This window comes from Heteronotia binoei, chromosome 3 (assembly GCF_032191835.1).
Source record: "Heteronotia binoei isolate CCM8104 ecotype False Entrance Well chromosome 3, APGP_CSIRO_Hbin_v1, whole genome shotgun sequence".
In the NCBI taxonomy this organism is placed as follows: Eukaryota; Metazoa; Chordata; class Lepidosauria; order Squamata; family Gekkonidae; genus Heteronotia; species Heteronotia binoei.
In genome coordinates this window covers 134,600,222-134,627,610 of record NC_083225.1, presented here as the reverse complement: position 1 = coordinate 134,627,610, position 27,389 = coordinate 134,600,222, and the positions used below count along the sequence as shown (strand labels likewise).

Below are 27,389 nucleotides of genomic sequence, written 5' to 3'. Positions count from 1 at the left end.
TTGCAAGCAGAAATAGGCAGAAAAGAAAATGAGTTGTAAAAAAGACCGGGGGGGGGGGAATAATGCAAGAGATAATAATTTTACAGAATCAACTGAGACACTTATTGAATAAAGAGGTGGAGTGGAATTTAAAAAGGCTACAGCAGAAATCATTTGAAGGGGCTAACAAACCAGGGAGATATTTGGCTTGGCAACTGAAAAAAAAGGGGAGAAAAAGTTTATAAACAAGATTTTTTCGGAGGGTAAAGAAATTATGGATTAAGCTGATATTAAAAGGGAATTTTATAAATAATACGCCAAATTATTCAAAGGTCAACAAGTAAACAGAGAGAAAATTGATGCCTATTTGTAAAAAATTAAAGTACAACCCTTAAGTGAAAATATGGAAAAAATTCTGAATGATCCAATTGAAAAAACAGAAATTGAAGCAGCAATTTGTTCAATGAAATTAGGAAAAGCTCCGAGTCCTGGCGGCTTTTCAGCAAAATTTTATAAAGTCTTGGGAGAAATATTAGTACCAAAACTTCAAAAGTTGATGAACTGTATTAGGCAAGATGGGAAGGTATCAAATACATGGAAATAAGCTGTTATTTCTTTGATTCCGAAAGATGATAGAGATTCCACGAATGTAAAAAATTATAGACCAATTTCACTACTGAATAATGACTATAAGATATTTGCTAGAATTCTAGCAGAACAACTCAAACAGCATTTGAACATTTCTATTCAAGAGGCACAAGCAGGTTTTCTCCCCAGAAGGCAACTAAGAGACAATATCAGATCAGTAATAGACATTGTAGAATACTATGATAATCATCCAGAAAAAGAGGTGGCTTTATTCTTTGCTGATGCAGAAAAAGCTTTTGATAATCTCAACTGGGACTTTATGTTTGCTGTGATGGAAACAATGAAATTAGGAGATGATTTTATAAGGATGATCAAGGCAATATGCACAGAACAACAAGCTGAACTCTGTGTGAATGCTGACTTGACTGAACGAATGAAGATTAGCAAAAGCACAAGACAAGGCTGCCCTCTATCTCCATTGTTGTTTAATGTCCCTAGAGGTCTTGATGTCTCAAATTGATGAAGATAAGGAGATTTAATCTTTGGCAAAGAAAGATCTCAGAATTTATATGGGCGGGCAAGAAACCAAGAATTAAGATGAAAATCCTGACAGATGCAAAAGAAAGAGGTGGCTTCCAAGTACCTGACTTAATGTTATACCATGATGCAGTATGTTTGGTATGGATCAAGGACTGGATGACTTTGACTAATAAAAAATTATTGGCTCTAGAAGGTCAAGGAAATACTTTTGGTTGGCATGCATATCTGTATTATGGGAAAGAGAAGATGGATGGTTTTTTCTCACACCATTATATAACTTTAAAGGAGAAAGAAGGACTGATTATTGAGTACTGTTCTAGTAGTGGATATAAGTAGTTGAGTTAATATAGTAAGCTTATGTGAGTTAAGATAAGATCAAGATTTGAATAATTTTTAGTGGTGACTCCATGATTATGAACTTTATGGTTAATGTTTAATAAGTACTTTTAAAGTGGAAAGAAGAATTGATTATGGTAATTTGATTAAATATGTAATACTGACGAACAAGAGTTAAGAATTAAGTTAAGGAACAATAATAGTAGTTATATTGGAGTTAAGATAAAGTTAAGTGAATGATCAATTTTAGTTAAGATTCTGTATATGTGAATTTTTACTTTTAAAAGGTTTTTAATTTGTTTTCTATACCGATGAAGGTCATAAATTGGAGGGTGGAAAGGGTGGGAAATTATGTAATGTATTGAACAATTATATTTAAATTTTGATAGTAGAATATCTTTCAATATATTGCAAAATTAAAAAAAAATTGACCAAAAAACAAACAAATAGTCAATGGATTATATATGACTCAAATTTCAGAGTGCAAAATAGGACTGGTATCCTACAGATACAGCATTGCAGCATAACAAGGCTGATAATGATTCTGTTAATACTGAAGAAATATGAGTAGATAAGCACTAATGTAGCTGAGTGAATTATTATATACTAATGGTAAACAAATCATTTTCCCTTTTCAGATAGTAATAAGTAAGATTATACACTCACAAAATAATACTAAGTAATACAATGATGAGGATTGTTATCTAAATTCCAGGGAATAAAGAGTTTTTATTTATTTTCTATCCCACCCTTTCCACAAGAGAGGTCAAGGCAGGTTACGACATGGAAGACTAACAACAACAAAACCAACTATAAAACTATAAAAGTTCATTAATCCCTGAAAGCATGATGGCCTTCTAAAAATCATTTCACAGTGTCTTGGCACATTATAGCTAAAAAGACAAAAAAAGTCAGAGTCCATAAGAGTTTTCCAGATGGTAAAGTTCATTGCTCATCAGATCCACATTGTAGTCCAGTGATACAACAGATTACAGCAGATTATAGCAGGAGGGGCCAGATGCTGTTTGATTTCTGCTGTCTCACCTAAAAGCCTGGTGGAACCAGGACCGGCAGGTGGGAGTTGGCAAACTAGGTGATTGCCTAGGGCATCAGCCCCCAGCAGGGGCAGACACCCCCTTCCTACTCACGCCATCCCTGAGACTCTGGCTCATTTTGTCTCTGCTCCAAGAAATTGGAGGAGCTCCCCCGATACCTCAGAGCCAAGAAAGAGTGGCATTTTCCTTCCCCAGCATCCTTTGAGGGCACTGGGGAACAGGGCCGGATCTAGGGGGGGGCAGAGGGGGGTGCTTACCCCGGGCGCTGACAGAGGGGGCGCCAAATTGGGTATGGAGTCCATTGTATTCTATGGGACCAAAAGACCATGGGGGCCGCCATTTTTTAATTTCCCCCCCCTTCTCAAAAAATATGTAGATCCGGTCCTGCTGGGGAAGTGAATGACGGAGTGTTCTTTTGGTTCTGAGGCATCAGAGAGCTCTCCTGATCCCTCAGAGCCGAAAGAGTAGTGTTTCCCTTCCCCAGCATCCTCCGAGGGCACTGTGGAAGCGAAGAGCCAAGTGTTCTTTCAACTCTGAAGGTTCAGAGGAGTGCCTCCAATCGCTCAGAGCTGAAAGAGCAGCATTTCCCTTCCCCAGCATCCTCCAAGGGCAAAGGGCTGAGTGTTCTTTTGGTTCTGAGGGATCAAAGGAGCTCCCCCAATCCCTCAGAGCTGAAAGAGCAGCGTTTCCCTTCCCCAGCGTACTCTGGGAGTGCTGGGAAAGCGAAGGGCCAAGTGCCTGGTGCGATGACGTCACTGTGACGTCATCAAGCCATGCGTGTGCAAAGCACGAGTGAAACCTTTTCAGGGGGTGCTCACATTAGGGTTCTGCCTCAGGCACCAGAACCCCACACACCAGGCCTGGGTGAAACAGCTCTGTTTTACAGACCCTGCAGAACTATAAAAGATCCTGCAGGGCCCTGGTCTCTATTGAGAGCATATTCCACCAGGTTGGGGCTAGGTTTAGAACACCGTGGCCCTGGTTGATATGGTAATCAATAGAAGATTTCTATCATCTGTGATGAGATTTACAAAGCTGAAGTCCTGTATGCAGCATTCATAAACCTTCCAGCTACTAGAGGAACAAAAGTCTCAGCAACAATATTTGTAAGCTGTTCTGCTTCCATCAATGAATTAGAAGTTCAGTAATTTGGGCAGACCTATGGACAGAGCCAGGACCAGCTCTATAATGACACCAATTGAAGTGATTACCTCAGGCAGCAAATTTAAGGGAGATGGTGGCCACATGCTACTTACGCATCACCAGCATCCCTCCTATTTTCTCCACAATAATCTTCTTTGCCTTCCATCTTAACCTAAGATTCATAGGCAATAATTCTTCTTCTTTTCTTCCCCCAATGTAAGCATGAGCCCCCTCCTCTATCTTTAAGTGGACTGTGTTCACTCTGGCCCTGGTTCCAGACTCCCTGGACCCCCTTTTTGTCATGATTTATGGACTGAGTTAAGTCTAGCCTAGTGTCATAGATACAGAACTCTTATTGTTATGAACTTATACTGTGTGAACACAGGCAAACTGCTTCTATGGACATTCAATGATAAGCAGAAAACATTGGGTATAAGAACTAACCCAATATGGACATTTCACTCTCTGGGGCCAAGCAGCAAGCACTCCAGCTTGGCTAAGAGGCCTCCCTGCTTGTTCCTGCCATTGCTGTAACTGTGCATTCCTCCTGCATAGAAGGATTCCAGATCAGGCTTCCCCAAGAAGCTGCCAAGCCATGCAAAACACCACTGCAACACTGGCTGATTCTACATTCATGTTTGAGTCTGATTTTCTGAGCACTGAAATTGCCTTCTAGAAATCCGGAGTATATTTTTTCATCTGAACTCAAAATTTTGCTTTTGGACTTCCCCTCCACATTTGCTTGCTTTACTGGAGCGGGGGAGGGGGGCAGGTTTAAAAGTTCCTTTGTTCTTTCTTGAGAAATGAGTCTATTGCCCTGTTTCCCAGGAAAGATATCATCTTTATGGTCCTGTGGAATGTGCTTCCTGGAAAACCCTCATTCAAAAGTAGTCTTGGAACAGGGGCAACTCCGTGCTGAAAACGGTGTCAGAGCCAATTCAGGAATTTAAATGTAAATGACAGTCAGAACACCAGAGCAAGACAGAAGTCAAGGCACATTGTAATGTAGATGATCACTTTTGAAAGCGCAGCATTACTGGATCTTTTTTGCCCAGTGTAAAATCAGCCACTGTCTAATGAAGACAGCATCTAAGAGCAGCCGTTAACCAGAAGCCATGATGGAGGGATCCTGAATCCATCTTGTTCTTGTACAGCCATGAAGTTACAACAGCAGCACATATGCTGGGCGAGTCAAGCCAGATGCAAATGAAGTGGCCAGCAGTTGAACAAAAGAGCTTGCTATGACGCCCACACTTAACAAAGTTTTGTTCCTGTCAGCCTTTGAGAAGATTGCTGTAAGCAAAAAATTAGCCCAAGGAAGTAACTGTTGCTAAGGTCTTACGCCCATCATTCAGGACAACCCCATTGTGTTAGCTATGGTGTTACAGTATATTACAATGTGGCTCTAAATTGGCCAATTCTTTCCTTTTGTTTAAGGTAGTTTACCTTAGGTAGCCCCATAGTTTCTCACTAATCCTATCAAGCTTCTGGGAGCCTCCCCCTTTCCACCCCTTTTGGTGACATAGGAGTCACATGTACTGGCATCACTGCAGTGTCACAGGTCACCTGAGCTACTGGTCACACACCACATGACCTCATTATCTGAGATCACAAATCTGGTTATATCAAGGCCAGCACATGGCAGTTCCATGTGTTTTGTCTTACGCTGCCACAGACTTGCATCCCCCAACCCCGTTTGGGTCACTCTCCACTTTCATGTCATCTGCTTCAAGGATCCATGGATCAGGTAGTATCAACCCCCTCTGCAATATTCCCAAATATCCCTATTTTTCATTACTATTTTTCCTTAGGAACTGTGTGATTGTTGTATGAATTATTTACCTTGATTATGTGTGATTGTATTTTTACATATTTTCTAAGTAAACATTTTATTTTAAAAACATATTGCCTATAGCCATCATGGTGCCTGCCAACACCTTTCTTGGTGCCTACCAAGTATTTTAGAATTTGGTTGGGCACATGGGGTTTACGGCTGGCCACTGGAGATCTGATTGGGTGTACAGATTAGGACAATTGTTTTTGAGCAGAATATGCCACCAGTTTTATTCTCTCATTTCTCTAATCCTGCTTGGGTCTGCAAAGTGGGAGATGAAGAGCTTCTGGCTATCCCGAATAGTTGCTATTTAAGCTCTAGAAAATGGTACAGGAGGGGGAAGACAGGGCCTGTTCATCTCCCTGCACTGATCTTTGATGGTGCCATGTTCTGTTTGCTTAAAACATTTCTGTGTCACCTTTCCACCCAAATAGACTCCCCGAGGCAGCAAAAATCAAAACTGAAGCATCAGAACATTTAAATATAAATGTATGTAAAATGTTTAAATCATCAGTAAAATTTATAAACACACATAGCAATATGTGTACATAGCAACCTTGGAAAAGGTCAATAGCAGTGTGGGACTACCAAAACAAAACAAAAAAAGTTGGCAGAAGACAACAACAGAGGCAGACAGATGAATCTCTCTAGAAACAGAGTTCCAAATTCTTATGCCATGACAAACCTCCCCCCCCCCTCCTCACACACAGTTTGCCACCCAAAAGAGCTGCCTAGGTTCAAAAGCTACTCTTAAAATCTTATTTTAAAAATAACTTGATAAGGCACATTAGTTTGATAAGATAAGTAACAAAGAACAAGGAATGAATTCCATGATTCTTTGGATGCTGGCCTAACATGGTGTTAGTACCACACAAAAGTGGATCGTATAAAAACTGAAAGGTATGTCCATGCTGTCCATAGTCACTATGCAGGCAGAGGTGACAAAAGCATCTATTGGGTTCCTTGTCAGTAGCAGAAGTACTAGCATTGTTTGCAGGTTTTGCCTCCTCTGCAACACTGTCCCCACAGAAGTGAATTGTGTCCATTCTTTTAAGTTCTATCTACGCATTACAAAGTCCTAATGTTTGTTGGGAACCAGCATGAGAACTTGTATTGCACATGTAGTGGGGGTTTTAAGCCTCCCAGATTCACACTGGCTCTTTCTATTTGTAGTCACAGCATGCAGTCTTTAGTGACTCCCACCCCCAAACTGTAAAAAAATTATTTGAGCCTACGTGTATTATTTATGGTTGATCACTGAAGAGGGCTAGTTGACTAAAATATGTCAAGTCACATAAGGTCCTGTTTATGAATACTATACAATTTCAGTTATTATTAAGGCTACATTTGGACCTATAACAGTTTTTAAATCATTTGTAATAAATACATATATTTTGATAACCTGCATTATCTATATGTTAATGTGCTATATCTTTTTATTTTAATTTTAAAAGTTTTTATTATTATAGATTGAGATAGGTGTACAGATAAAAAGGAAGGAGGGAATCATAAGTTTCATATTTATCTATTATTTGTTCATCATAAGGACAAATAGCAGCAAAGTGAGCATAAAACTTAAGCATTTAAGATACCTAATATTCAGTAATTTCTACATACTGTGCTTGTTATTAGACCCTATCACTTATTATCGTTACTTTTATTAACATTGATTATTTCATTATATATTCTAATACATCCTAGTACTACCAAGGTTATCATTGACGTATTTAGATCTTAGAGTATTTTTAGAGCATTTCTAAAAGTGAAAAAGGGTAAATTAGTATGTACATGCAAATTTGTATGTACATCAAAGTTAACTTTTATGATCCCAAGTTTGTCATTATTTCATAACATTTTATTGTTTAAAAAGAAAACCCTATATCTGTGCCATTATAATATTTGTAACAACCGTAGTATGGTTGCCTAGCTCCCGCCAGGAGCGAGGAATTCCCCGCCTGGGAGGGCCCAACCCACCGACAGGGAGCAGGCCGCCGGGGGGATCCACGCCCACTTTAATTTTCCATGTATTCATTTCATACCAGCTACATTTTTTGCAGCTCCTTTAGCTCCCCAAGTCAAAGAGAAGAAGAATTAAAATTAATTATGCGGGATTTGAAGAAATAAAACGCTGTTCTTTTTTTTTTCTTGAAGATGCCAGTGGTATATAAAAGCAAAAATGAAGTCTGAAGAAAAGCGAAGAGCTCATTTGCAGAATGGACATTGTAAGCAAAGCTTTCTGATATTTCATATCCAAATAAAGACTAGCCAATTTATTTTATGTATGCTTCATTTTTGGTTTGTACAAACAGACCCATATACAACAGCAAATAAGGAGGGTGCTTTCACACCCTCAAGCTTTCACACCTTCAAACACTCAATTATTAGAGGGGACAATTAAAAAAAATAAATCTTTTGTTCCCCTTTCAGTGGGAACACAGAGCTCCAGGGCTAATTGCTCAATGTTGCTGGAACATCCATAATCTCTACTGTGAGGTTAATATATGCTCAGTATTGAAGATGTTTAGGTGATTCTTACTAACACAGAGATATGCATATTAGAGCCTCCAAAGTTTATCAAAGAACTTTGTTTAGTTTTAAACACTGCATTATTTCCAGAAAGTTTGCCTGAGGAAAAAGACCTTTCTTTGCACTTCAAGATAAATGCATTTCATCAGCACTGAAGATGTTTGTGAATTTCCACCTGCTCCTCATTATGTGATTTTCTCTGAACTTTCCAGCTTCTGCCTCTGGGAACTATATCATGCTTGTTTGGTAAAAATTAATATGTATCATTTTACTTGCAATTTCTGTCTCATTGCTAACATTTACATAGTGCTGTTCCTTCCCATAAAGAACACATGTGAAGAGACAGGAGTATAATTCTGTGTCATGTTTTCACTTCTTTGCAGTCCACACTCAGAAGTAAGTTTCTTAGAGTTCAGTGGAACTTACCTACCCATAAATGTGCTACAGCCTTCATTATATTAACTGTTTGAAACAAATATTACTGTTGTAAGCAATAAGATCTCCCCCCCCCCCCCCGAATCTGTCTATCTATCTCTGCTTTTTAGGAGATTATATCATTGACACTACTCAGACAAGCTACTAATTAATTGTGTTCAGAGTAGCAGAATCTTGCCGGGAAATTCACATTATGATTACAATGGCAGTATTTCTTAAACACTGAGTTTTTAAGACTGACCCATCTATAGATTGCTACTAGAATTGTTATTCCTATGTGTATGTGCATGTAAACTAGATCATTTTCACTATTCTTCTACTTTCACAGTACAATTTCCAGGAACCAAAACCTATATTGATCCAGACACGTATGAAGACCCATCACTCGCTGTCCATGAGTTTGCAAAAGAGATAGATCCATCACGAATTCGTATTGAGAGAGTTATTGGGGCAGGTAAAAATAATCACTTTGAAGTACTGTTCAGTACCCTTATTTATTTGTTTACTTGTTTTATTTTCAGTCCACCTTTGCTGCTGAAACTCACAGTGGATTACACAATATAAAATGATGCATGAAACATCCAATAAACAATACAATATGAGCAGGATTACAGAAATTAGAAAACTATGCAAACAGATATCAGATATATCATAAACAATGCAAAAATGGAATTACAGAAGTAGAAGATAATCCAATAAGAGCAAGGGGATACTTATAATAAAGTGTATAGTAGACAACAACAACAACAACAATTTTTATTTATATCCCGCCCTCCCCGCCGAAGCAGGCTCAGGGTGGCTAACAACAAAATTCCATACATTAGTTATACAAATAATTACACAAAAATTACATTAACAATTTAATTAAAATCTATTAAAATTCTAAAATTGATAAAAGTATGCTGGTGCTATTTACAAAGGTGAATTCTTTAGCAGTTACCCTCTTGGTCAGTGAAGGCCAATCAAAAGAGGATAGTCTTGCAGGCCCTGCGGAACTGTTCAAGATCCTGCAGGGCCCGCGTTTCCTCTGGAAGTTGGTTCCATAGGCGTGGAGCCATAGTAGAGAAAGCCCGGTCGCGGGTGCTTTGTAGCTTCACCTCTTTCGTCCCAGGAATAGTCAGCAGGTTTTTCCCAGCTGACCTCAGTGCTCTCTGGGGTTCATATGGGGAGAGACGGTCCCTAAGGTAGGCAGGTCCTCGGCCATATAGGGCTTTAAAGACTACAATCCTATCCTCTTTGTATAGATGCCCTCCTGAATTATGACATCATACTGCAACCCTGTTTTCTTTCTAATAATGCATTATTATAATGCCATTATTTATTACCTCTCCATAATTCTTTGACTGCTGGGGCCTGAAGCACAATACGGTACTAATGTATCAGACCATAAATGTACATGCAACTATCAAATAAAAAAGATTAAAATTGGTTTACTACTATGTAGTTTTCCTGAATTGCACTTTATTTCATTTTCTGCTCATAATATGTGTTAATGTTTTATGATTCAGGTATCTATATTTATTTATTGCTCACAGTCCATTTGGTCACAAGCATATGGCAATGAAATAGGAAATTCATAACTAATATAGATTTTATAGATTTTACAAAATAAATGTTTAGATTCAGGTATCTTTGTATAGCTATGTCTTGCTAGGTATATAGAGTGTTCAAGTCCCCATATCTCAAAAAGGATATTGCATATAAGATACTCTCCCCCTTTTATGTAAGATACTCTCCCTTTTTTTCCTTAGGAAAAAAAATTGTCTTGCATATTGTGGAGAAACTAGGGTGACCATAATGTCTGAAGGCCAGCCAGGGACACGTTGGGGGGGGAGGTAGGGGTGCGTGAAGCGCGCGCGCGCCGCCGGAAACATGAAGTGACGTCACTTCCGGTGACGTCACTTCCGGTGACGTCATGCCACCACAGGAAACAGGAAGTGACATCACTTCCTGTGACATCATTTCCCCCGCGTCACCTGCCGGAAATGGGAAGTGACATCACTTCCTGTGACATCATTTCCCCCAAATGACATCATTTCCCCCAAATGCCACTGCCGGAAACAGGAAGTGACTTCACAGCACTTCCTGTGACATCCCCAAAAATCCCCCAAATATCACCGCCGGAAACAGTTTTGTTCTGAAATCCTGTATATACTTCATCAGTATATGGGATAAGGCACTTTCTCAACTGTGCTGCATAATGCAGCCTATTTATTTTGTCCTGTTTGCTCTGTTGGCTCTATCTGCGCCACCTTCATCACTTTCGGGGTGTGGATCCCCCAGTGGGGTGGTCTCCCGACTCCCTCCGCCGGCTGTTTCTGATAGCCCTGTGCCCCCTCTTTCATTTGATATGTGTCCCGTGCGGGTGCCACCCTCCCGCTGGGAGATGCCGCAAAATGAGCCCCCTTGAGGCTTATGGCGGCAGGGCTCGGGGGAAGCGAGCTAGACTGCTGTTCTTTTGAGGGGTTATAGAGTGTTTCGAGCCCGTCCCTGTGGCATCGGTCCCATCGTTGTGGGGCCCAGGGGGCCGGCGCAGCGGCACGCCGAAGCAGCCTGTCACTAATAACACAGGTCGAGATGCAGGACAGGAACCCGGAAGTGACCGACAGGCGCAGGCGCAGGGACGCTCCCTCCCTCACTCGCCGCCTTCCCCGCCGGCGCCCGCGGCCCACCACCTCCGGGGCTGGCTAAACCGGGACCTTTAATGGTCCCGGTATAGGCAGCCCGGGAGCCGGGATTGGGTGGCCAGAACCGGGACATTCCCGGGCTCCCGGGACGGTCTGGCCACCCTAGGAGAAACACCATTTTAGGCCTGTGCTTGTCTAGGAGTTGGCTAGAGGAGTCTGAAACTCTAGGCAAGGCTTTGGCCTAGTCTATTCCTCCTTCCCCCTCCCCTCCTGTCTGGAAGCAGCACTCCTAGAGAGACAGGAAGTCTTTCAGGCTGGTCTCCCAGAAGGCTGCAGGAGGGAAAATCGGTTCCTGGGCGGGAACTGGGTTTTATATTTTAGATTTTGGGAGGGAAAAGCAGATGGAGTCTTGGAGACTGGTGAGTCGGTTCTGGAAGGTATAGTTAGGGCAAGTTATATATTTGGGAAAGAAGGAGCGTTTATTTCATTTATTACTTCTGTTCACCCTGTATTTAAAAATGCCTATAAATAGTTGCATGTTTTAAATAAATGTTTTATTTGTTTAAAAGGTAATCCCTCTGTACCACCAAGGTTCCCCAACCGCCATAGAGTCCAGGGAAGGCATACAGTTGGCAAGGGTGCCAATACTCCAGGGGTCTCCCAAAGAAGGACTGTGGTCTCTGTGTTAACCAGGTGCTGGGTTGGCAGAGGACCTTGAGGCCACAGAACTGGCAAAGGGGATTGGGAGTTTTGTTCCTCTCAGTCAGGAACCCCTAAATTGAACAGGTGGTAGCAGTGTGCCCTAGTGGTGGGGAAAAGATTAGTTCTCTTCAGGAGTTGGCAACTCAAAAGGGAGTTTATGGGACCAGGTCTGAAGGCAGAATCGGGCCAATTCTGTCACACATATGATTAATTAATTAATTTTATTTATTTACCTTAAATTTGTATGCCGTCCAATCCATATTCGGACTCTGGGTGGCTCACAGTCATAATATAATAATAACAATACTTTATGATTATAAAATCAACAGATATAGACAATTTATAATTTAAAACTTAAAAATGATGCTATAAAATTTCTTACAAAGGCTGTCCAGCTTCATTTCAGCTCTTAATTCTCTGTATAGCTCTATTGGATGTCATATAAGCAGAGGATAGTATTCAGCGGCAAAGTAGTGGCAGTTCCTCATGCATTAGTTACTAAAGGCCTGCCGAAAAAGGTTGGTTTTACAGGCCCTGCAGAATTGGGAGAGTTTCCACAGGGCTCTCATGGCCTCTGGTGCTGTCACCGAGATGGCCCTCGCCCATATAGAGCATAAACTGGCCTCCCGTGGTCTGGGGATGGATAACAGATGTTGGCTTCCTGAACGCAGTGCTCTCTGGGGTAAATATGGGGAAAGACAGTTCCTTAGATAGACAAGTCCTTGGCCATATAGGACTTTAAAGTCAATACCAACACTTTGAAGCAGTTTCGGTACACTATAGGCAGCCAGTGCAGCTCTCTCAGCACCGGTTGAATGTGCTCCAATTTATCCTAGAAGACTTTGAAAAGTGCTCAGGGCTAGGGGTCAACATGGTAAAATCAGAAATCATATATTTTAATGTAAATAGAGAAGAAAGGCAAGAGATAAATAGGAGTATGAACATAGGATTGGGGGTTAAGAAATTTAAATATTTAGGTATAGTTTTGCAAAAAAAAATTGATAAAATGATAAAGGATAATTATGATAAAATATGGAAAAAATAGAAAGAGACATGAAAAGATGGAAAAATAAAACGGGGATATCATCTAGAATAAGGAGTGCTAAAATGTTTTGGGTACCAAAGTTAACATACCTATTTCAAACGTTGCCTCTGGGAACAATGAAAAATAAAATTGAACAATGGAACAGAGCATTAAAAGAGTGGATATTTGACAGTAAAAAATGTAGGTTCCATAAAAGAATAATTTATAGTCATAAATCTGAATTTGGATGGGAATCCTGGACCTAAACAATTATTATGAAGCTTTTCAACTAAAACCACTATTAGAAATAGGTGAGGAAAAGACTCAGAAGTGGGTTAACTTTGAAAATGAAACTAATAATAATATAGGTGGATTAGGCATTTTTTTCTAAAGTTACGAATAAAGACTTAAAATTAACAATAGGCCCTAGAAGAGCATCATTAGAAGTTTGGAAGAAATGGCAACCCTATTGGCTAGGAAAAGTTTCTAGATGGGCACCCCTCGAAACTGTTAACGAGGAAGTGCAAGAAATTAATTGGTGGGAAATGTTAAATCACAAAGTGGGGGATATGTTTAGAAGTGGAAATCTTAAACCCTTACTGGAAGTAACAGAAGAGATAGGTAAACAATATTGGTTTGGTGTAGTGGTTAAGTGTGCCAGTTTGCGGTAGTGGTTAAGTGTGCAGACATTTATCTGGGAGAACCGGGTTTGATTCCCCACTCCTCCACTTGCACCTGCTGGCATGGCCTTGGGTCAGCCATAGCTCTGGCAGAGGTTGTCCTTGAAAGGGCAGCTGCTGTGAGAGCCCTCTCCAGCCCCACCCACCTCACAGGGTGCCTGTTGTGGGGGAGGAAGGTAAAGGAGATTGTGAGCCACTCTGAGACTCTTCGGAGTGGAGGGCGGGATATAAATCCAATATCTTCTTCTTCTTAAAAATAGCTGGGCTATATAAGGCAGTAAAAACAATTAATGAAAATGAAGAACTCTGGATAGATGCACCAATGGAAATAATATACAAAGAAATGGCAAAGCAGAAAAAGGGTTTGGTAGGGAAAATATATAGAAAGATGATAATAAATAAGGATAAAATAACAGAATACTTACAAAAGAGATGGAGCCATGAAGGTCAGATATCAGAGAGGATGGCGGATAAAATTATGAAAGGAATAGAAGAAATCAAAGTAACCAAATTTAAAGAACTTGAATATAAATTCCTTACAAAATGGTATAAGACACCAGCACAGCTAGCTAACATGATTCCAGGGTTAAGCCCGTTATGCTGGCACTGTAAACTCTCTAAAGGTTGGTATGCACACATGTGGTGGGAATGTTCGGAAGTAAAGACCTTTTGGAAGGAAATTATCGAAATTATTAGAAAAGTATGCAATATAACACTAACTATAGATTTTAACCTAACGTTGTTAAGTACAATAGGAGGCCCGATAATGGATAGGAGTATGCAAAATTTAGTTAAGGCTATGATACTGGCGGGAAAGGCAGTTATAGCTTTGGGTTGGAAAGACAAAAGTAAATGGACTGTAGAAATCTGGCACAACTATTTGTTTGAATTTATACAGTCAGACATCATGGCGTCGCTCAACAAAGAGACAACATGGGAAGGGAAATCTAATGAAATTAAGACTAGATGAAAGACCTACCTAGATTGGATGTTGAAAGAAGGAAGAAAAGACATTCAGTGGAAGATTAAGACTTTATGCCCATGGCTGGGGTGAAAAGACAAAGAGTAAAGGGAGGGAGGGAAGGAGAGATCGAAATGTATATAGCTACAAATATTTATTGTAACAGATTAAATGAAATAATAAAAAAGAAATACTTGGGGGGGAAAGGGGGGGAGAATGTGCTCCAATCGAGGGATCCCCATTAACAACCATGCTGCAACGTTCTGCACTAGCTGCAGTTTCTGAATCAGGGTCAAAGGTAGCCCCATGTAGAGGACATTACAGTAGTTTATCCTCAAGGTGACCATAGCATGGATCACCATTGCTAAGTTGCGGTGCTCCAGGAAAAGGGCTAACTGCCGTGCCCACCACAGATGAAAAAAGGCAGACTTAGCAGTGGCTGCCACCTGTGTCTCCATAGTCAGAGAGGGCTCCAGAAGCACTCCCAGACTCATGACCTTAGGGGCTAGTATCAACAGCACCCCATCAAAGGCCAGCAAGGGAATCTCCTTTCCTGGACCACCATGACTCAGATAGAGAACCTCCATCTTCATCAGATTCTACTTCAGTTGACTCAGCCTGAGCCAAGATGTCATGGCTTGTAATGCCTAAGGTCTGTAATGCCTCAGGTCTAAGTTATCTGAGGTGGAGCCAGACTGGCCACTCATCAACAGATAGAGCTGGGTGTCATCAATTAATTAGATTTATTGGGGCTTTACTAGGTTCCTTAGTAAATCAATTGCTTTCACCCCTAGGAATCAATTGCTTTTGTTTGTATTTTGAGTACAATAATAATATCATTAGTTGGGTTTGCTTGTGTCATTTATAAAGTTTATATCTCTGATACTTGACATTATGCTTTATGACACACATGGCCTGGTCCAACAAAGTAATATTTATATCAGATCTGGCCCTCATAACAAATGAGTTTGACAACTCTGGGTTGTAAGCCAAAATGCCCTCAAAATGAGGTTGGGGAATTGTCAGTTGGGCACCTGGCTTAATCAGGATCTTTTACCTGTGTATACAGGTTTCCATGCCCAGAAATTAATGCTTAAAAATATTAGGGACTCTAATTAAGTAAAACAATTAAAATTTATTCCAGAAAAATATAGGCTTCCATACAAGATAAAATACTCATAAAATCATACATACAGTCCTAAGAAAAATAGAGAGAGAGAGAAACACATGGGTAGACAAACAGGGTGATATTTACCGATCGTAGTCTTCAAGGAAGGCTCCAATGGTGACGAGCGAGGAAGTCGGAGAAGGGACCTGAAACTTGATCTTAGAATCGGGGATGGATCTAGACAGCGGAATTGGGATACTGCTAGAAGCACACCTGTGGGTAGCTAGTCCACAGGTTATAAAGACTATCTTAGGCCCTTAGGGGATGGGAGGGAGGAGGAAGGTGGTCAGCTGGTGCATGACCACACAAAAAGGGGAGGCTTCGCAGTGACCATAAGGGCTGGACTAGTGCGAGAGCCAATAGAAAGTTCATTGGTGGCACCTAATTGGGTGCCCATACCTGACCAATGAACTGGCTTGAATCCTGGATACCTGAGTGAGCTTTCAGGCTGAAATGGACCAGGGTGGGGGTGCTCCAAGGGGATAGTCTATAGAAGAATGGGGGAAATCACTGGGTGGAGGTGTGCTTGAGTTTATTACACTTATCTAAAAAGGTGACAATAGAGGGACAAATTGTTATCTAAGGTAACACCCGGTTTACACAAAGGAAGTTGGCTCTGGCTGAAGATGGTCTTCCTCTTCTTCTATCTTCTTCTTGGTGCCAATCTTTGTCTTGAGTTCCGCTGGACAAAGACAGTGGCAGTTGGGCAATTAACCACGCCTGGGGTGGGTCGATTGCCTACAATCACAGGTGACATCTGGCGAGTACGTGAACCGTTCGCTTCACTGGAATGGAGTCTGGCCTGATAGGAAAATGGCTGCGTGTGGTGTTAGCCCTCCACGGTGGATTCCATGGTCAGAGCTTCAAAACTGTTCGCCTGGATAGCTCCTGGCAGCGCAGTCTCCTCCGTTTCATGGCCGAGATGGACGTCATACAGAGCGGCGGAAGGCCCTCTGTTCTCCTGGCAGGCACTCGTACCGGTCTTGAGTGCCTTCATAGCATTGTGGCTGCTAGTACTGCATAAGACCCTTTTGCCCCTGGCCAGACGTGTGTCAGCTACTTTTCCAGGTGATCTGGCAACCAAGTTGGTGATTGCGATGTCCTGCAAGGGGTTTTTCCTCACAGGGTTAGACAAACTCATGGAGGATAAGTTCATCAGTGGTTACCAATCACCATGACCGAAGGGAATTATCTGTTAAGTGGTAAATATATCTTTGGATACCAATGCTAGGGGGCAACATCAGGTTCATAGCATCTGGGCCCTGTTATTGGCCCTCCATTGTAACTGATTGATCCGTATATGAGAGGACGTAGGACTAGATGGACCAGTGGTCTGATCCAGCAGAATTCTTACGTTTTCAACAGGATCTAGAACCAGAGACTCCTGAATAGTAAACACTTTTGACATTAAATATTAATGCTCCTACCACAGAAGTCATGCATTTTCATCACAAAGGTGTAATAATGTTTGCTCATAATAGCAGGCTAATATTGAGTTTACTTTTTTAAAAAAAAATCTTCCCATGCATAGAACATGATGAAAGTGAATTACTTGTTTGCAACTTGGTGAGAAAGCAAATAATCTCCCCAGATCCATAATACAATAATCTATGTCCCTTGATTTTGTAGGGGGAGGGATCTGGCATTCAGCCCAGATAAAAGAAAAAGAGTAAGTAATTATGTGGACAAAATGTGGAAATAAATCAGACAATTTATTATTATTGTCTTCCTCTACAGGATTTAAAGAGATTATTTCAGAAAAAGGAATTCTTGATTAAGTACTCAACAAAGTTTTATATCTTCTGTGTCCCTTTGGACTTGAGTGCCATAAGATACAATTCTACAATAAAATTTTATTTATACAATATTTCTAAGAACAACTAACTTTTAGAAAGGGAATTAATAATTATACTTCAGGACAAGCATCCACTACAAGAGATAGTATTGACCCCAGGAATTAATATTGCTGTATATTATAGCTGTGAAGGGTAACCAAAAAGGCTGTAACAAAGAAAAAGAAAGTAACATATAATTTTTCATGTAGTGCAAATGTACAAAATATATATTATATTTTGTACATTTGCACTATATGCACAGCTATATTTTACTTTCTTTTAAGTTTGATAATACAATCATAAGTACTTAAATATTATTGAAAAACAACAGTCCTTTGGCATATATGTATCTAATCCCAATATAAAGACAAATGTCCATTCATATAAATACAGGTTAAAAGGTATATAAATGTCTCCATCTGCACAAACCAATACAAAATGAATTTCGGCAATCAGCCTTCCTCAGTGGTACAATTGAAACTGAGCACTCCATTTATTAAAGATATACATAAAACTAATCATACACAGAATGGACTTCAAATGAAAGTGGAAGGAAGAAAAATAATTATATTTAAGTATTTTGAAATGAACTGACCTACACTGTCACCTGTGGAGTAAGTGATGACAAATATTCTTGAGATACAACATGAACAACTTGTCAAGATGTAAAATTCCAACTATCTTTGCCAGATCAGATCACTGGTCCATCTAGTCCTGTCTCACATAATGCTCAACCAGTTGCCCATAGACCTAAAATTCACATAAAACATGTAACTAAACAATGAAAATTTAAAAGTCTCCTGATTGTGTTAAAAAAAAATACATAGCCCACTGGAAAAAACCTAAATGGTACAATATTTACCTTCTTAGGTCCAATATGCAATTTTCCTTCTTAGATCCAATATCCAAGGGAGTGCTTAGGTAAAACTAGAAAAGAATCAGTATAATAGTAGTCTGCCACCCTGAATATATGATAAATGTTGAGGTGGGGAAAATGTGATGCAACAGGAGAGATAAAGAGGGGCAGGAATATCACAGAGGTAAATCAGCAGCACCTGTGAGAGGATAATTGCATATACTACTTGCACATCTCAATCCAAAAAGCAGCCAAGTGCATCATGCACACAGCCAATCAATTTCTTCATTCAAACCTCTTGGCACCAGAGTAGCCAACATGAAGACTCAGAAGGTATAAGGGAGGGCTGCTGTGTTACTTGTCCAGGACTTATCATGATTCTTACTACCCTCACAAACTACAAAACAAGGTCTAGTGCTCACCTTGGCCTTGCTGCCTTAGGTGAATCATGGTCAGGCCTCAGATTTAGTGGGAGCTCACAGGAGCACAGCTCCTGCACCTTTCTGAGAGTTCCACCTCCTCCTTCTGAGAGTTTCACCTCCTTGTCCTTTGAATAGTATGTGCAGCTGCATAACAATCCCTGGATGAGCTCCACCACCTATTTTTCTACAAAATGACTGCTGATCGTGGTAAAGGGCAGTAGAACACAGCAGTACTGACACCTATTACACCCATTCCAATAAAATAAGTACTTTGAAGAGGAAAGTGGGTATTTTTGGTGTAAATGGTTAAGTGTGCAGTTAAGAGCCAGTCTGGCATAATGGTTAAATATGAGGACTCTAATCTGGGAGAACCAGGTTTGATTCCCCACTTCTCCACATGCAGCTGATGGTGTGACCTTGGGTCAGCCACAAGTTTCAGAAGAGCTGTTCTTTCAGCTGCAGTTCTCTGAGTGCTCTCTATCACCTACCTACCTCAGGAGATTGTTATTAGACTCTGAGTGGGGGGCAGGGTATAAATCCAATACATTCATCATCTTCCTCCTCCTCCTCCCTTTGCCTCCTGACTATGTAGAGTCTCTCAGCCACAACTTCTAAATAGGGAAAACATGACCTGATAATAACCCAGCACTTGCAAACACCCTGTTGATATAGTGGAATCTGGCTTACACTGAATATTATTGGTCTCTCAAGGTCAATGTTGCTTCCTGTAACTAGCAATGGGTTTCCAAGATCTCTGGCAAAGGTCTTTCATATCACCTCCTGCTTGATCAGCTTAACAGTGATGCCAGGGATTGAACCTGGGACCTTTGACATGCAAAGCTTTTTTGTCCTATTGTTTTCAGTCTTGGATTCAGAAGTGTGATCTCAGTCGTATTAGGTTCTTATTCATATTTGGATTCTCAGGGGGAAAATACTACATATAGATTTAGAACATGATCTTGGAGTGAGAGGTTTTTGTCATTTTTTTTTTTTTTTTGCCATTAACCCAGCTTTTGGTGACTCCGTGGGGTTTTCAAGACAAGAAGTAATTTGCCATTGCCTGTCTCTGCATAGTGACCCTGGTATTCCTTGGTGGTCTTTCATCCAAATATTAACCAGGCCATATTAACAAGATAGTGTTAGCCTAGGCTGTCCAGGTAAGTGCATGTGGGGAGTTAGGGTTATTTTATCCAAAGCTTTTACTAGTTTGGCTAGAATGTAGTAGTACTACTGTGACACTGATAAATCCTTGAACCATTAAAACACTTTTGTGATTGATGCAATTTGAGCACAAGCTACACTGTATGGAACAAGACTCTTGGTATTCAGCAAGGGTGAAAACAGCATCTCATCATGGGACATAGACTGAATGCATCCAACTTCAGGTTTTATGAAACACTCAGTGATTGCTTCATTACATATGCAGATTCAGCTTTCTTTTCCCCAGCCTAATTACTTCTCATACTATGCAGATTTATAATAATTTCCAAAGACATCTGAAAATAGTCCAGAATAACCCCAATCTCCTCTAATGACATTTTGCCATAGTGAATTCACCCTTAACATTCCAGAACAGCAGACGGAAACTTTCCTAATGTGAATTACATTTACAGATTGTCTCTGCAGAAGTTAAATTGAGTGATGAAAGTGTGCTGTAGTATTTTTACAGCACTCTTTGTAGTCAGTTTAACACAACGATCGCAAATCTCTATACCAATCATTGCACTGGGATCTGTTTTGGGAAATTCCAGAATCTCAGATTTCTCTCTGCAGTGCTTCTAAGGGAAATATGCTAATGGACTTTAGTTCTTTCTTAGGCCTGAATGCTAAGGTGTTTTGTAAGACACCTTGAGTCCTTCAATGAGGATGGAAGTTTTTAAAATAAATATATTCATAGTGGTATGGAAAGTGTTGTCAAGTCACACTAGATTTATGGAAACCCATAGAGTTTTCAAGTCAAGAAATGTTCAGAGGTAGTTTGCCATTGCCTGTCTCTGCATAGCAACTGTTGATTTCCTTGTTGAACACCCATCTGAATACTAACCAGGGCTGACCCTACTTAGCTTTCAAGAGCTGACAAGACTGGGCTAGCCTAGACCACCCAGGTCAGGGTGTGAAATATATTTATACTATACAGAATTTTGTTTATCCACAATCCATATTTTTGTTAGAGTTGTCTTAAGACCAGAAGTGATACTGTCTATGTGTGTGTGTTTTACGCATTAGATACCAATAATTACATATGCAATAACTATATCCCCTCAAAAATATAAATTTCTGTCAATCTGATAATTGCTGCTTTCTGATTAAGGTGAATTTGGAGAAGTGTGCAGTGGTCGCCTGAAGACACCTGGGAAAAGGGAGATTCCTGTTGCCATAAAAACATTGAAAGGGGGCTATGTGGACAGGCAGAGACGAGATTTCCTACGAGAAGCTAGTATCATGGGACAGTTTGACCACCCAAATATTATCCGCCTTGAAGGAGTGGTTACAAAAAGTAAGTTGTCTAGAGTTCTTTGTTGATTGTTAAATTCTCTCATCTTTGCTGCCTTTGCCTCAATCCATTTACACATACAGGTTTCTATGTGTTTAATGCTGCATGTAGTTCTGGTTACTACATTGAAAATACAGGCATGTTGTTTAATTGTATATAGGGAGTAAATATATAGAAAGTGTATACTCCTTTGGAAATACATGCATAGGAACTCAGGTCTCTTAGTTGAAGCTTTTTTCTTTTTCTTTTTTACCTTTTTTACCTATTCTGACAGCTTCTTAAAAAACAAGTTTCCAAGTTTTCTCCATAACATCTTCAATAACATAAAGTAAACGTAATTATGACTCATGTGACTTAAGGGATGCAAGAAATATCTGTGATTTTTTCTTATTCAGAAGCAAATAAACTAATTCATATTCATAGTTGAAGATAAGTGTCTTCAACATTGCAACAGGATTCTGCATAATCATAGGTTCATAAAACAAAAAAGTGGTGACTTGCATAAGATGTTGTAGATTACAGCATTTAATGGAGCACAGATCCATCAGTGATTACAGACATTCCTTATTCAGAGAAAATAAATATCAGTTGTCCTACTTGGGGCCTCTATACTATATTTACAGGTCTTCTAGGAATATCTTATTGGCCATAGTAAAATACAAAATACCAGACTAGGTAGCCCATTGGCGTGAACCGTCAGGTCTCAACTTATAAATCTCTTATAAGACAATATACTACATTTAATTTCAAGGCTTAAATGCAAGCCTTGATAGTTTCAAGCCAAAATTCTTGCTATTGTCACCTCCTAGGACATTCCTTGGATATGCTAATTTGTTGTGCTTCCGTAAGTTCACTAGTTCTTTAAAAGTATGTTTAAAACTTCAAGAAAATTATTTGAGAGCATGAGAAATGATGTTGTTTATATGACTGCAGAATAACTGAGCCTTTTTAAAATGTTTATTTTATTCTTGAATGTATAACATCAAGGAATGATAGTACAGCACAGGAAAGGAAAGGTCCCCTGTGCAAGCACCAGTCATTTCTGACTCTGGGGTGACGTTGCTTTCACAACGTTTTCATGGCAGACTTTTTACAGGGTGGTTTGCCATTGCCTTCCCCAGTCTTTTACACTTTTCCCCCAGCAAGCTGGGTACTCATTTTACCGACCTCGGAAGGATGGAAGGCTGAGTCAACCTTGGGCCGACTACCTGAATCCAGCTTCCACCGGAATCGAACTCAGGTCGTGAGCAGAGAGTTCAGATCACAGTACTGCTGCTTTAGATCACAGTATTGCAGTACTGCTGCTTTAGATCACAGTATTGCAGTACTGCTGCTGGTAGTGATGCAAGCTGCTGTACATAAATGGTGTATAAGTTTGTCCTATGCTTCTTACTAATATTCAAAAGCTCAACTATGAGATCACATGAAAAGTGAGTCTAGAATCTGGTGGGAGCCTAGTACGGTTGCTAGTACTCAAATTGCAGTAATGGTAATTTGTACAACATTTATATATTGGTTATTTGGACTTACTCCAAATAAATATGGTTTATTTGTACCATCCTGTCATAAGATTAAGCCCTCTGGTATAAAGCTGAGTAGGATTCTGTGCTGATGATCTATAGATCCATAATTTGATCATCAGTAGACCTTGGCCAAACTTTCTATATCAGGGGTGGCCAAACTCTGGCTTGGGAGCCACATGTGGCCCTTTCATACATATTGTGTAGTCTCGAAGCCCTCACCAATTCATCAGCTGTCTCTCCCAATGATGCAGGGCTTGTGAAACTGAACTTTTTAAACAGGCCTATAATAACTAGTGGGAGAAGGCTGCCGCTTCTATGCTGCTGAGCAATTCCACCAAAAGGACCACCAACAGATAAACAGAAGATCTAATATAATCTGATTTGCCTATGCTTTAAGATTCTGTATAGCACCAATATTTTGTCTTAAATTGTAAATTATTTATGTTTTTATCATTTTATACCTGTAATTAAGATGGTTGGTTTTTTAATGAGTGTTAGTCACTCTGGGCGTTTTCGCACTGACCTTCAAGTGGTGCGACCACCCTCCTCACGCCGGCGGATCTGCAGGGATTTCGCACCAGAAGAGCCGGCGCACCCAAAAGAGCCGGCGACTTCCGTTGCGAAACCAGCTCAAACGTTTTCCTGCTTCTTGGCGGTTTCCGTTTGAGCTGGTTTCGCGACGGAAGTCGCCGGCTCTTTTGGGTGCGCCGGCGCTTCTGGTGCGAAATCCCTGCAGATCCGCCGGCGTGAGGAGGGTGGTCGCACCACTTGAAGGTCAGTGCGAAAACGCCCTCTGAGTCTGTGTTTTGATGGGCGGGATATAAATTGAAGGTAAATAAATAAAATAAATAATTTTGTCTCTTTAAATCACTTCTCTAAGCCAAGCCAGCCTGCAGCTTGGAGAACACATTTAAAGTAAAAGTTGCTTTCTTTACACCTCTACTTTTCCCAATCTATTTTCCTTCCTGTCTTGCAGTTCTCAAACATCTGATGTTTATTTTATGTGGCACTAACATTAAGCAAGTTTGGCCACCCCTGTTCTATACTCTAGTAAAGTTCAATAGAGTCTTTTGGTTTAGAGGGTAAATACAGGTGTGACCATTTGTCTCTTGGGAAATTCTGTGTACACATTTGCATGCTATAAATGGTAAGCTGCCATCTGCATAAGCAATGCTAGCCTCAAGGCAAAAATCATTGTAGAATCCAGCCACAAAGAACCCCCCAGGCTGCTTTTCCCCAGCCTCTGCTTTCAGATCTCTGGAGAGCCAGATCTCATATGCTTCCTCAGGCCTCTTCCTGGAGCCTTGATTGTTGCTTCCATAAAAAAAATTGATATCCTAATATATCTAGTTTGTAAAATAGGTTCCATAACATTGACATCATTGCTTCCAGCTTCACAAATACTTATGTTTTTGAGAGGAAGTTGATGCCTTTATGCTATTTGCATTAGAGCTCAACTGAATATAACAATGCCAGCCGCACACATTCTACAATAACTCATATATTATTAGTGCATTTTTTATTTTTTCTCAAAAAAAAATCTGTGCCAGATTGCCCATTGCACATTTGTGCAATAAAAGCATAAATGTTTTTATTTAAGATCTGTAGATCAGTCATAACTTCGGTTATTCAGAAGGCTTACTGGTTTTATAAGATTTGCATCCAGGAAATTTAACTTAGAAAAATGGCATTTTAAAAAAATGTCATGGATAAAGTCACTGATCATTTGTCTTACACACTTATAGCTGATGAAGAACCAATTCACCAGCCAATTGAGTTTTATTAAGTTACAGGTGATAACCCACAAGGGTATGTAGGGACGGGATCTCATTTCACCTTCCTTGACTATTTCTTTTCTCCATTCCCTGAAAGCCCCCATAGTGTCTCCCCTTTTCCTATTCCTTTTCTCCTTCCCACTCAACAGCCACCCTACCTTTATCTACCCCTCTGTCTTCAGCTCTGCCCCCACTCCAAACAGTCTCTACCTAGGAATACTATGTCCCAGTTAGTTCTGTGCTGGGCCAGACTAGGCTTCCCAACCCTCCCGCCCTGGCGGGAGACCCCAGGTTTTCCAGCCTCTTCCCCCGCTCCCCAAAAAAATGGAAGCGGGGGGAGGGGGAAACGGCGCCAAGGAGCTTGGCGAGCCCCCCCTTCTCGGAGCGGGCAACGCCGCTGTGCGGCTGCCGCCTCTTCTCCGTAGCTGCTCTTCCGAGATGGGCTCAGGCTGAGCCCATCTCGGAGGAGCAGCTACGGAGAAGAGGCGGCAGCCGCGCCTCCACCCTCCTTGTCACCCACTCTGTCTGCGCCGCCCCGCTACTCACCACTTGCAGGCAGTCAGGGAGAGGCCGAGCAGGGCCGCGGGGGCGACGGGACGATGCAGCCACTGCTGCTTTCCCGACTGGGCACGCAAAGGTACCCGGCGGCCCGGAGGAGGAGGGCCTTGCGCGGCCTGCTGCTGCTGGGGCGCCCACCCGGGCCAGGTTAAAGGCTTCTTTGAAACTCTTGTTTTCCCTTCCAGTTCAAGTTATGTGCCACTGCATTTTCTCATATTCCCTTTCCTTTTTAATTGTTGCCAACTTTTCTTTTTTGCTGTATTTGCTGTGAAGTAATACTATTGGACATTGGTAACTTGACATCAACAATCACTTCTGCTCCTTCTGGAAATGTGTGTGTGTTTTGTATAAATTGATTGCCTAGATTAGCTCCATACTCATCAAACTAGTGCTAGTTATTGTCGGATTGCCTAGATTAGCTCCATACTTATCAAACTAGAGCTAGTTGTTGCCTAAGACCTTTTTACATTTATAGCCTACAGCCAGCCAGCTAGTTAGGAAGGCCCTCTTTCCCACATGCTTTCCCTTATTTTTAAAGGGAAAAAGAAAAGCTAACTTTTTTTCTGGGTGTGGTTCCAGACAAGTGTCCAGAGTGCAATGAATTTTTCCCCCTTCACACTTCTCTCAAATAGGATTCCCCACTCCCCACCCCTGGACTCCTATTTCTTTAATAACTTGAGTAACAAGTGCAAATTCAACAAGTGGGCCTTTTCCATGCAGGGAAGAGTGAAGGGGAAAATTTCCCCTGTTGATTAATTTGCTCATTATTATAACATTTTAACATCATTATAACATTTTGGACATTATCTAATGTCATTTTCTTTGCCTTGCAAATCTGAGGGCCATGGCTTTCTTTTTTCAGTCAATCCATTTTATGCTGGGTCTTCCTCTTTTCCTGCTGCCTTCAACTTTTTGCAGCATAATTGCAGGGTTACCAGATGTCCTCATGTTAGAGGACATGCTGTCATTTTGTGTTTGTGTGCCTATTCTTTTGGGGGCTGATGAAAATGTCCTCTTTTGGGGTTGGAGGGTTAGGAGTATCCCTAGTTAGTAGCAATTATCACAGCTTGAATAATAGGGGTACTTAAAATGAGATTCGTCATAGTGATCACTTGTTTGAAGTAGTCAGTCAAGTTATTTATATTTATTTATATATTTGATTTTAGACCACCTCCCCAGGCAAAGTGGGGCTCAGGGTGGTGTACATTAAAATTAATAAATATCATTATGATAAAATTTAAAACCATAAAATCAGTTACTGCTAAAAGATGGTGATAAAAATCCAGGAAAGCCAACCACTCATGTGGGGGGGCAGAGGGGGATGGAAGATGGAAGTGCCACAGGATACAGCCATTTGGATAGGATATAAGGTTGCCTGGTCCTGTCTCCTCCCCACCAGGGACTTTGAGAGGCATTCCTGGAAGGGATGGAGAAGTCCCCAATGTGATGCTCAGACATTACATAATATTGGGGACATGCGTGAATCCTAAATGGCAAATTTGCTGCTTGGTGTCCCCCCCCCCCCAAAAAAAAACCTTTTAAAGAGTCCCTTTAAATGCTTTTGGAAAGTGGGGACCATGCATGCCTGAATCACCACTTGGGATTCTGGCATGCATGACCCCCACACTCCAAAAGCATTTAAAGGGACCATAAAATGATTTTGGAAGAGCTGGGGCCCACAAACCTGAATCCCAAGTGGTGAATTCACTGCTTAGAGTGTAAGTGTGTGATCAGCAGCTGCCCCCCTTCCTCCCCTCCTGCTAGATTTAAAGAACCCTCCTGCTGATTGGTGGGCCATGTGATCCCACTGATTAGCTGGAGGGCCCTTTAAATCTGGCAGGAGGGGAGGAAGAGGAGTGGCCAGGGTGGCTGCTGTTTAGGCTTCCCAACCCCCCCCCCTCCTGCTTCCCTGCCCCTTTTCCTCAGCAGCACTTTACCATCAACAAACGTCCCTCCCTTCCTGTGTGTGTGTGTGTTTGTGTGAGAGAAAGAGACTGAGAGTTTGTTGCAGGTAGGGAAGGGAGGCTGGGTGTGTCCTCCTCAGTATCGCATTTGGAGAGGGTTGAGTGGGGAGAGACACAGTAAATCAGTTTTGCTAACTATTTGGAAACCAAAGAAGGGAACTACCTGGGGATCCTAAGCTTAAAAGGGTAAAGTCTAACCCAGAGTGCTAGACTAGGGTCTGGGAGACCTGAATTTGAATCCCCACTCTGCCAAGGAAACTTGCTGGGTAACACTGGAATACTCTCAACCTCTGATGGAAGCAGCTTTGAGTTCCCATGGAAGGTAGGATATAAATTAAGATTGCCAACCTCCAGGTGGTGGCTG

The 27,389-nt window shown here is 41.0% G+C and overlaps 1 protein-coding gene across 6 annotated transcripts in view; it reads left to right on the top strand.

The window, feature by feature from the left end:
* EPHA6 (EPH receptor A6) overlaps positions 1–27,389 on the top strand; it is a 778,455-nt gene that overhangs the window by 580,680 nt on the left and 170,386 nt on the right. For all 6 annotated transcript variants that reach the window (XM_060234507.1, XM_060234505.1, XM_060234502.1 and 3 more), the window contains 3 exons: positions 7,627–7,697; positions 8,765–8,890; positions 21,023–21,208. In XM_060234507.1, the coding sequence (XP_060090490.1) occupies positions 7,627–7,697; positions 8,765–8,890; positions 21,023–21,208 (383 nt within the window). The remainder of the gene's footprint in view (positions 1–7,626; positions 7,698–8,764; positions 8,891–21,022; positions 21,209–27,389) is intronic.